The 11,402-nt window shown below is 42.2% G+C and overlaps 1 protein-coding gene across 1 annotated transcript; it reads right to left on the bottom strand.

The window, feature by feature from the left end:
* Positions 1–3,078: 3,078 nt before the first annotated feature.
* Positions 3,079–4,551, bottom strand: LOC127812711 (uncharacterized). Its single transcript, XM_052353233.1, has 2 exons — positions 4,351–4,551; positions 3,079–4,194 (listed from the first exon to the last, which is right to left on the bottom strand). The coding sequence occupies exons 1-2, from the start codon at positions 4,549–4,551 to the stop codon at positions 3,079–3,081; spliced, it is 1,317 nt and encodes a 438-aa protein (XP_052209193.1).
* Between the last annotated feature and the right edge of the window lie 6,851 nt (positions 4,552–11,402).

Genomic DNA, 11,402 nt, shown 5'->3' with positions numbered 1-11,402 from the left:
CATTTTTGCTGTACCGAAAATCATTCCTGATTGCATTTCTTTCGGTCCTAAAAATCATGCCCTAAGATGATCATTAGAGGCGTTCATTTTTCTTTAGACATTTAGGCTCTAGGGTGCTCCCTTCGGCTGATTCGGTAAATTTTTTGGGCTTTCCAGATACCTAATTTCTTCGAATTTCTATTTTTCCTTTAAAATAATAACCCGAAGTTCTTGGGTATTACATTCTCTCCCCCTTAAAGAAATTCCGTCATCGAAATTTTTGTATTCTACCTACTACAACATCAATATCAGGCTAACAACTCATAAAAGCAACGACTTTTATCTCTTAGTCGAGCTTTGTCATTAATCATTTTGTAAACACATTAATTTCATCACTTTCATATACAAGGCCTATCGGGTATATTGGGTTTTGTACAGAATATCCTGTTGTAGCTTTCTACCATCGACCACATACATCAAAAATAGTTGATAGAATCACCAATACAACATACTATTCACAAACATCCCCTTTATTTCATAACATTTTTCATAACCTTACATAGATAATCACAAACATTTGCTACTTTCATTCTACTTCCTCGAAGAACAGGGGATATTTTTCCCTAATCGTGTCCTCAAGCTCCCATGTAGCTTCTTCCTTAGTATGATTTCTCCACTGAATCTTTACCAGTGGGATGACTTTATTCCTCAGGGCTTGGTCGCGCCGATCAAGGATTTGCTCGGGCGACTCTGGATAAGTTAGATCATCTCTTAATTCGATTACTTCTACTCAAATTTCCTGGGTTGGATCCTGTATATGCCTCCGAAGCTGAGACACATAGAAGACATCATGGATGTTGGACAGGCTAATAGGAAGTTCTAGGCAATAAGCCAATGGCCCAACTCATCCTTTGATTGGATATGGTCCAATAAATCGGGGTCTTAGCTTACCTTTCTTCTTTCCCCGTGTCGCCAAATGCTGAGGCGATACCTTCAAGTACACATGATCTCCTACCTCGAATTCCAAATCTCGCCTTCTTTTGTCTGCATAGGACTTTTGACGACTTTGTGCGATTTGGATTCTCTCTTGGATCTACTGAATCTTTTCTGTAGTTTGCTGGACCAATTCAGGTCCCAATATTTGTCTCTCTCCTACCTCAGTCCAACAGATAGGCGATCGACATTTTCTTCCATATAGAGCCTCATAGGGTGCCATTCCTATACTACTATGGTAACTGTTGTTATAAGCAAACTCTACTAAAGGTAGATGCTCTTCCCAGTTACCCTCAAAATCCAAGGCACACGACCTTAGCATATCTTCTAATGTTTGAATGGTCCTTTCAGATTGTCCATCGGTCTGCGGGTGATAAGCCGTACTAAGGTTCAATTGCGTCCCCATGCACTCTTGTAAGCTTCCCCAAAATCTTAAGGTAAACCTCGGATCCCGATCGGAGACTATACTTACTGGCGTGCCATGAAGTCTAATTATCTCCCCAACATACTGCTCTGCAAATTTTCGTACTGGCCTATCGATCCGTGTAGGCAAGAAGTGTGCTGAATTTGTTAGCCTATCTACGATGACCCAAATCGCATCGTTGCCTTTCTGACTCCTGGGAAACCCCATCACGAAATCCATTGTGGTGTGCTCCCACTTCCACTCCGGAATGTCCAATGGCTTCATGAGCCCTGCTGGTCTCTAGTGCTTTATCTTCACTCTTTAGCACGTATCGCATTGCGCCACTTTTCTTGCCACACTTGTTTTCATTCCTGGCCACTAATAGACCTCTCGAAGATCTCTATACATTTTTGTGGCCCCCGGGTGTCCTGTATAGCGAGTTCTGTGGGTTTCATTCAGGACTCTTTGACTCAAATCTTTTAAATTTGGCACGTAAATCCTCCCCTAAAACCTCAGTATGCCATTATGTATTTCAAAATCAGATCTCTTAGGCTGGCCATGCTCGTCCACCCATAGATGTATCCGTTTATCATCCACATATGCCTCCCGTATTTCGTTCATTAAATCCAGCTGAACTACCATGCCAGCGATGAGGATGGATGATTCCTTCGGCACTACACTCACCGTCAGATGGCTAAAAGCCTCAAACATTTGCCATTCACAGGCCATCATTCTGGCCATAGAGATGGGCACATTCCTACTCAGTGCGTCAGCCACCACATTGGCATGCCCTGGGTGATATCGTATGGTGAAATCATAGTCCTTTAGAAATTCCATCCATCGTCGCTGCCTAAGGTTTAGCTCTTTTTGTGAGAACACGTACTTCAGGCTCTTGTGGCCTGTGAACACCTCAAAGGTTTCACCATACAGGTAATGTCTCCATAGCTTCAAAGCATATATTACGGCCGCTAATTCCAGATCATGTGTCGAGTAGTTTTCTTCGTGCCTCTTCAACTGTCGCGACCCATATGCGATCACCTGGTCGTGTTGCATTAATATGCAACCTAGACCTATCTTAGAGGCATCCGTATACACAACGAATCCCTCGTGCCCATCTGGCATTGCTAAAATAGGTGCTGAGGTTAATCTATTTTTGAGCTCTAGAAAACTTTCCTCACACTTGGCAGTCCATTCAAAGTTAACATCTTTTCGAATGAGCTTTGTCATTGACGAGGCTATTTTTTAAAATCCCTTCATGAATCTTCGATAGTAGCCTGCCAATCCTAAAAAGCTTCGCACTTCTGTCACATTCGTTGGCTGCTTCCACCCCTGAACTGCCTCAATTTTTGTTGGATCTACGGAGATTCCCTCAGCAGAGATTACATGTCCAAGAAACGCGACTTGGGGTAGCCAGAACTCCCACTTTGAGAACTTGGCGTACAACTGGTGTTTCCTGAGAGTTCCTAGCACCACCCTCAAGTGCTCTTCATGATCATTTTCATTTGAGGAATATATTAATATATCATCTATGAACACGATCACGAACCGATCTAGATAGGGTTTGAACACTCTATTCATGAGATCCATAAATGCCGCTGGAGCATTTGTTAACCCAAACGGCATCACGAAATACTCAAAATGGCCGTACCTTGACCGAAAGCCATTTTTAGAATATCTTCAGACTTAATCCTTAATTGGTAGTATCACGACCTTAAGTCAATCTTCGAAAATATCTTTGCTCCTTGCAATTGATCGAACAGCTCATCAATTCTCGGAAGTGGATACTTGTTCTTTACCGTAGTTTTATTCAACTGACGGTAGTCAATACACATCCTCAAGCTTCCATCCTTCTTCTTTACAAATAGCACTGGCGTGCCCCACGGCGATGTGCTCAGCCTAATGAATCCCTTATCGGTCAATTCCTGTAACTGGCTCCGTAATTCCCTCATTTCTGCCAGGGCCATTCGATATGGGGGAATTGATATCAGCTTAGTTCCTGGTACTAGATCGACTAAGAACTCGATCTCTCGAGGTGGTGGTAGTCCTGGTAGATCTTCTGGAAATACATCTTCATACTCTCGTACCATCTGCACCTCCTTGAGCTTTGGTATCTCTTTCTCCTCCAAACGAGCATAGGCTATACATCCATGAGATCCCTGGCTTATCAACTTTTCTGCCTTCCTGGTCGAAATCATTTTTCTATTCCTAGGGTCACCCTGTCCCCAAAATTTGACCCATTCCCCTTCGGGTTTCTTTATGGTCATTACCTTTCTTCGACAATCTATGCTGGCGTCGTATTTGGACAAGAAATCCTTTCCTAAGATTATGTCGAAGTCATACACTTCTAGCAAGATTAGATCCACTTGAAATCGAGCATCACTTAAACTAATTTCGCATTCTTCTATCACCTTTGAGGATCTTGTACTTTTACCCATGGACGTCGAGATTATTATCGGAGATTCCATATGTTTAGTGTCTACCCCTAAACTTGTAGCCAAAGCGTATGACATAAATGAATGTGTTAACCCAGGGTCTATCAATGCATGAGTAGGGGTATCTGATATGAAGAGCGTACCTTGCACGACTGCCGGATTTGTCCCCACATCTTCCTTGGTGAGGTTGTAGACACGTCCCTGACAAGTCCCACAAGCCTCTCCTGCCTTTTCAGTTGGCCCATCTGCTTGTCCGAGTCTTGGCTTCTTCGGGCAGTTACTTGAATAGTGCCCTGGCTGATTGCACTGGAAACACACCACCTTCAACATGTCTTTAACTGGAGGTGTTTCCTTTCTCTTCTGGCAATTCCTACTTATGTGCCCTTGCTTTTCACAGGAATAGCAGATAGACGTTCCTGCTAAGCATTTCCTCCCCGGATGGCTCTTTCTACACTTGGAGCATTGCTTGCTGCCCTGGGGATTTTTATTTCCCGATTTTTGTTTCGAGTCCCCTTTTGTTTCCCAAGACCTAATCTACTTCACTTGCAAAAGGTTTCTCTCTGTCGTCAAAGATTTACTTAAAGCTTCCTCATATGATTCGATCGACCATGTGCTCAAGGCCTGCAGTAGATCCACCCGAAGTCCTGACATAAACTTTTGTGCTTTCTGCCACTCATCGGTATCATACATTGGCACGTACTTAATGAGATGATTGAATTTGGTGTCGTATTGAGCAACCGACATTTCTCCAGTTTGTTTCAGGTTCGCAAACTCCCAGCTCTTCTCTTGCCTCTAGCTAAGCGGGAAGTACTTATCATTGAAGGCCTTCTTGAATGCCTCCCAAACTGATACTGGGGTCTCATCAGTTTCAGACCCTTGCCTCGAGCGGGATCTTTGCAACGCTCGCTTTGTAGTCTGCCACCACTTCCCAGCCTCGTCCTCCAACATGAAAGTGACGCAATTTACTATGTCCTCGTCGTTGAATTGGAGATGTCGAAGCAAATTCTCTGACTGCTCTAACCAGTACTCGGCCATGCTAGGGTCATCATGGGGCTTCCCCTTAAACGTTGGTGGCTGCTGCCGTCGGTACTGTTCCAGCACATTTTCACTGTGCCTAGGTGGTCCTTCTCTGGTTGCATGGATCAAAAGATTCTCTATAACCCTCTCGATGCAATCTATGCGTCCTTCATGAACTGATGATTCCGTCTCTGGTTCTCCCGTTTTGATGCTACTACTGTAGCGGCGACTCCCACTGCTTCTTACATCTTCTATTCCCGGTTAGGGCTGATAGGGGTCATATTCCTTTGTTGTCTTATGATTACCATCTGAAAGACAAGACAAGGTCTCATTCCATGAGAATTTCTTTAAAAAGGAAATTTTATTTCAATATATTGTATATAACATCGATTATGAGAAACATAAGGCATACACCCAAAATACTAGTAAGTGAGAACATAAGATCTTCCACGATTCTTTTCTATGGGCTGGCAGATTTCCAGACCCAAACATCATCGCTTATCGTGTCATCCTCAGACTCGACCTCGGGTCCATCGAGATCGTCGTGCACCGTTATTCTTTCTTCTTCATCGTCTGAGCTAAGGTAGCCGGCACCCATCATGTTGGCATCGGCTGCCACCATGTCTTCCCAATTTTCATTGGGGTTGGACATTTCTTCTTCCTCCAGTTCATCTCCCTCGTACATGTTGAGGGCAAGGTCGCAAAACTGCTGGCAGTAGAAGAACAAGGATGCATAGTTGCCTTGGAGGTAAAGTCCTTCGGCTAGGTCTCTCCATACTCCTTCCATATGATTTATCAAAAAATTGACTTGGGTAGTCATTAGGCTTGGCCGCACGAAACTGCTCGGCGGCACATCTCTTAGAATTCCTTCGAGGAGGTCCAGGCAACCGAAGACATCCACCAATTTGGCTCGTTATCTGCCCATTGGCTGATCCAGTGGGTCACCCAGAATTGCTCAAGATAATCATTTTCCATGCTGCCATTTAAAAATCAGTTAGCTTTTCTACTATTCACCGAGAACAATAGCCATTTAGCGTTTTGTACATGAATGGTGCACCAGGTAAGTTCCCAGGTAAGAGAGGTGGGTCACAATGGACACACTTAAGTACCAAATCTTGCCTTAGCCAGAACTTTCCTAGACATGCACATTTTAGTACAGCACACTTAAGTTCGCAACCTTTAAACTTCGATCATCAATCTCTTAATCTATAGATAAGGATTTCTTAATCTACGTTTTCTAAACATCGAGTTCATAGATCCCTAAAGATCTATCCTAATTCTTCAAATAGAACTTTGTCTCTGATACCAACTGTAACACCCCGCCTTCTAGGGCTTTAAATTATGCTAAGATTTTTTTTTCTTTTTATCAAAAATAAACCGGCAATAAATCCTCAACATGACTTTTATTTAATAACACTCCCAAATATAGTAAGGGAATGATACACTTTAAGCATAGCGGAAGCAAGATCAGAACCTGTAAGGAACTTCGAAAACATAGCATATGTGGGTACATACATATCGTTCACCCAACATAACATTACAGACGAAAATAAAATCTAAACAATACATCCGAATAAAATAGATAGTTCTAGTCCCACATGGGACCCACAAAATTTCCACCACGATCATACCTCAATCACTTCCTTGCCCTTCCGGCTACTTGGCTCGCCTGGAACATGGAATATTCCAGGGACATAATCCAATATTAGAAGATGAAATCTTCTAAGTGAGGGTTAGATAAATATGAATGAATGATGCATGTTGCATGGACAATTATAAACATATACCCACAATGTAACTTCCTAGGCCCGCTAGCCCGGCACGGAACCCTAGGCAGAATCCCGAACCTCTTGCAGGATAAGCCTAACGTTGTTTCATTAATTGCCCTGGGGGAATTTCGGCTACACTCTTAGGGTAACATCCCAACCCCATGCACGAGTTTCAATATGACAAAATATCGTGTCATGCATATATCACGTTTTCCCATGCAACAATATATGAACGAAAATGATCATAACATGTGAAAATATTATGCATAGCAAGGAAATCATATCATATATGAGTTATAGGGATAAAACCACTCACTTTTCACAGTTATCGAGATACCTCAAAAAATGTGTAAACTGTCTCGATTTGCATGTCAATCTTAAACTTCGCAACAAATGTTTCACCTGACTTCCCAAAGCACCCTGAATGGGCTCCAAAGGAGGTCTGGAAGCCGGCCAACGGAGGCCACGAACTCTCGGCCAGGTGGTCCGCCTAAGGTTCCGACGAAGCTTCGATTCGCCTTCGATTCTGCTCCGTTGCTCCCCAAATGTTCCAGATATGATCTTCAAGCTATGGGCAACAAAAGCCCCTTATCCTTACCTCTCAATTCGTCTAAAATAGCCCTCGATTTGAAGCTTCTTTTCTTCAAAATTTCGGCCATCTTCGAGCTCTATTTATAGGCGATTTGAAGCTTCAAATGGCCTTGGATGCCTTGCCCATTGCCTTAGGAGTCTCCACCACCCCTAGATCGACCCAAAAGCACTGATATTTGCCTATAAAAGCGAGCTGCAGGCGTCCCATTTTCGGCCAGCTTTCTTAGCCGATTTTCTCGAAATTCCGGCCACTCCGATAGCCGTTGTCGACTCATGATGACTCTAACGAGATCCCCGACCATCCATCGTGCTAGCCCATTGCCTGAAATGGCCGGGCAGAGCTTGTGCGCCATTGTCGGAAACCATGGCTATGGAGTTTTTGAAATTATAGATTCGCCCCCCTCAAATTCGATTTTTCTATTTTGGCCCCCTTTTCTCACAACCCCTACACTTTCCTCAATTTCCATTGAGCCCCTTAAGTTCCAATCTTTCAATTTCCTCTTTGCCATTTTTGCAAAAAATGACATTTTGAACCCCCTCAGGCAACTTTGGAAAATTGCACTGAGGCCTGTTTCTTCGTTTTGGCTTTAAACCTACTCGTTTCTTCCAGAAACCTATGAAGGGTTGTTCTACTCGACAAACCAAAGCTTCCCACAACTTCTGTTACCATTTTGGAAGTCTCCTACAAGAATTCAATTTTGCAGTTTAAATGGCGGCTGCATTTTTGCTGTATCGAAAATCGTTCCTTATTGCATTTCTTTCGGTCCTAAAAATCATGCCCTGAGATGATCATTAGAGGTGTTCATATTTCTTTAGACATTTAGGCTCTAGGGTGCTCCCTTCGGCTGATTCGGTAAATTTTTTGGGCTTTTCAGATACCTAATTTCTCCGAATTTCTATTTTTCCTTTAAAATAATAACCCAAAGTTCTTGGGTATTACATCTATCATATGTAATTGGAACTAATGACGTAAATCTTGCAAATTCAATACCTCTTTGTTTATATTTATGAATGAATCTGTAGATATTCTGATAAGGATCTTATTCTTACATTGTTAAGAATATGTGACAAATATCTTTAGTTTGGAATTTCTTAAATCTATTTATGGTCCTTAGATTTCTCAGAAGGAGAATATGATTAATTGATTATGAACTGGAATATGGGCTACTATCATTGATTAGTATGAGATATTAATGATAATGGATGGTAAGTGTTCTACTCCTACCCTTGCATAAAAATTAACTATCCTAAAGACACACTCACAAAGGGGTCACACTCACCAGCGTACGAGGTTTATGCAATATAGAATTTAAACTGGTAAGTCCAGGTCATATCCACAGGGAAGTCATTTATTAAAAGAAAAGTAAAGACAGTGCATGAAAGTAAATTGTGAAGTAGTGTGGTGTGATACAGGGAAAATTGAGATAGTGAATTAACATTGAAAATAAAACGTCTTGGGACAAGACAATTTTAGTGTCAATCCATTCATTCCCCAAACAAGCATAAAATCATAGTATCATCGGATTTGAAAACTATATTACATAATTTTTCTATTGATTACATTTTGGAATGATGATGGTTCTATTTCTAGCATCCTCCATACATGGCATGAGAAAATCTAACTTAAGCAACCACTATAAATCAAAATGCAAATATATTACACTTAGACTTGGGCATGGTATGACGGTATTACCAATTTGGGCAACCCACATACTTGGCATAAGGGTTCCAAGTTAGGCATATACCCTAATCCAAATCCAAATGTTTTGGCAAAAATTCTTTATCTAATTTTAAAACCTCAACTAAGTAATGGAGTTCGGCTTACTTGGGTTATTCATGGCATCGGACACTGTCCTTGCCTTGGGCCAAGATTTATTTAGCCACATGCCTTCATTTAAAAATTAACTAACATAAATTAAATGAAAAAAAATTAAAGATGCTAAAATTAAATTGCAGGAATTACATGACAGTATTTAAAGAAAAAAATTAATTACAGTAAACTAAAATAGTAAAGCATCAACATAAATTAATAACAACATTTAATAGATAACAGAAAATAAAAATATTGGAAATAACAGCCAAATAAAATGTAAAGCATCAATATATCTCTAATACAGTAATTTATAATAAAGTGTAAGTGATAACAGAAAAATAAAAAGACGCAGAAATGAAGTTGCTAAGAAATATCATAATATTGTAGACAGAGGATTAAAATGAATATCAATCTTAATACAACAACTAATAATAAAAACTTATATACCCTGCAAACTTGGAGAGTCACAAGACCTAAAAGAGTCGCAAGACATGGACATGAAGCCTAAAGGGCCAATGGGTTGCAGGAGATTATGGAAACAAGCTGAAGAAGCAAGAGGTCAAGCCGAGACCAAGTAGGGAGGACCCACTCGGTCATGACAGAGTCGGTGTGACATTGCTTCAGGTTTTTGAGCATAACTCTCTCGTCCTAAATCCGATTGAGGTGATTCAAAATCCTTTAAAAATCCAAGAGAACTATCTACAACTTTTGTGTTTTGAGTTTTGACAGATCCTAGACACATCAAGGCTGAAATTGGGATCGAAGTTGATGCACCCGCACTATTAAGGCTCAGAGTCAAGTATTGGAGCGAAGATGGATCCGAACCAAGACAAAAGGCAAAAAAGGCCATAAAATCCAAGTGAATGATGACCCACTCAATCATGATTGAGTGGGTGGGAGACTAATCCCCCCTCACTTTTAATAACCCACTCGGTCATGACCGAGTGGATGCGACACTACTTTGGTTTTTTGGGCATAACTCCCTCATCCGAGCTCCGATTGAGGTCATTAAAATTCTTATGGAAAGGTAAGATAATTATCTACAACTTTCATGTTTTGATTTTTGAGATATTTGAGCTGCATCAAGGTGTAAATTGGGTATGAAGTTGAGGTATGGGAACTACTCAAGACTAAATCAAGAAAAAGGATAAAAGAAGGCATCGAGGCCAAGGGGAAGAAGACCCACTTGGATGGGTCTCGAAATCATTGAAAAGGGCCATGAGATTCTCACCATGATTTCCACATGTCTCCCCTCTCTCCTCCACTATAAATAAGAGGCCACGTCCCCGACACAAGGTACGTACTCTTGGGCCCCTTAACATAATTTCACACTTTTGCTCTCAAAAACTGACTTAAACATCAAAGGGTTTGCTCAGGGACCTGCACCCGTGCCCTAACAGTGCTCTCATCTTGCAGGGTACTCAGTTATCAAGGGCCACTCGGTTATCAAAGGCCACCCATTCATCAAGGGCCACTCGGTTATCAAGGGCCACCCGTTCATCAAGGGTCACCCGGTTATCAAGGGCCACTTGGTTATCTTGGGCCACTTAGTTTTCTTGGGCCACTCGGTTATCTTGAGGCACCTGATCACTAGACCCACCTGATCATCAGTCCCACTCGTTCATCAGACTCTCAGCACACTGTGACGAGACTCCTAGCGCATTGGTGATGAGACTCTCAGCGCGTGTCGATGACAAAACTCTCAAAACGCTCACAAGGCCTAAGCAAGACTACCACAATCAACCACGCACCAATTGTATTCTCCCACGAAAAAAATTAGATTGTTGTATTTTGGCAACAACAATTGGCACCGTCTGTGGGAAATGCAAGACAAAAAGTTAACTTAAGAATGGCAAACACCTGGGGACATCGGCGAACTCTCTCTCAAGGCGTAGAAACAAGCCTACCACCACGGAAATATTAACAACAAGGAGCGCCTCCCATTATTCCAGATGCTCACCCGCAGGGAACACCTCAGCCTCCTCCTAATTCTTAGCCGTAAGGAGGTGATTGCTTCGTTTTCCCGAACTGATAAGTGGGGAACCAGCCAACCCCACCCCCACTTAACACTGGTTCAGGGCCACCTCCCACTAATCAAGCTGGGACTTCACGACAGCCACTGCATATAGTCCTGTGGGAAGAGTACGAAGCATTAAGATAGTAACATGTTGAGGGAATGCAGGCACTTCGAGACATGGCTGGTATACTCCAAGGTATGATGCCTGGAGGGACGTTGCCCAATACCTTGAAAAAGTTTATGCCACCACCTAAGCCTCAGATCGAGGTGGGAGTTGATTCCTATCAAGAGGCCACTCCCGATTCTCATTTCCGATCCACTCCTCATCGAGAAGATAGATCACCACCACCAGGGAAGAATCCTCGGGCCACGCCCCAAAGAAATGAGA

This window comes from Diospyros lotus, chromosome 11, assembly GCF_014633365.1.
Source record: "Diospyros lotus cultivar Yz01 chromosome 11, ASM1463336v1, whole genome shotgun sequence".
NCBI classification, from domain to species: domain Eukaryota; kingdom Viridiplantae; phylum Streptophyta; class Magnoliopsida; order Ericales; family Ebenaceae; genus Diospyros; species Diospyros lotus.
The sequence above is the reverse complement of the archived record's forward strand: the minus strand, read 5'-3'. Positions and strand labels throughout refer to the sequence as shown.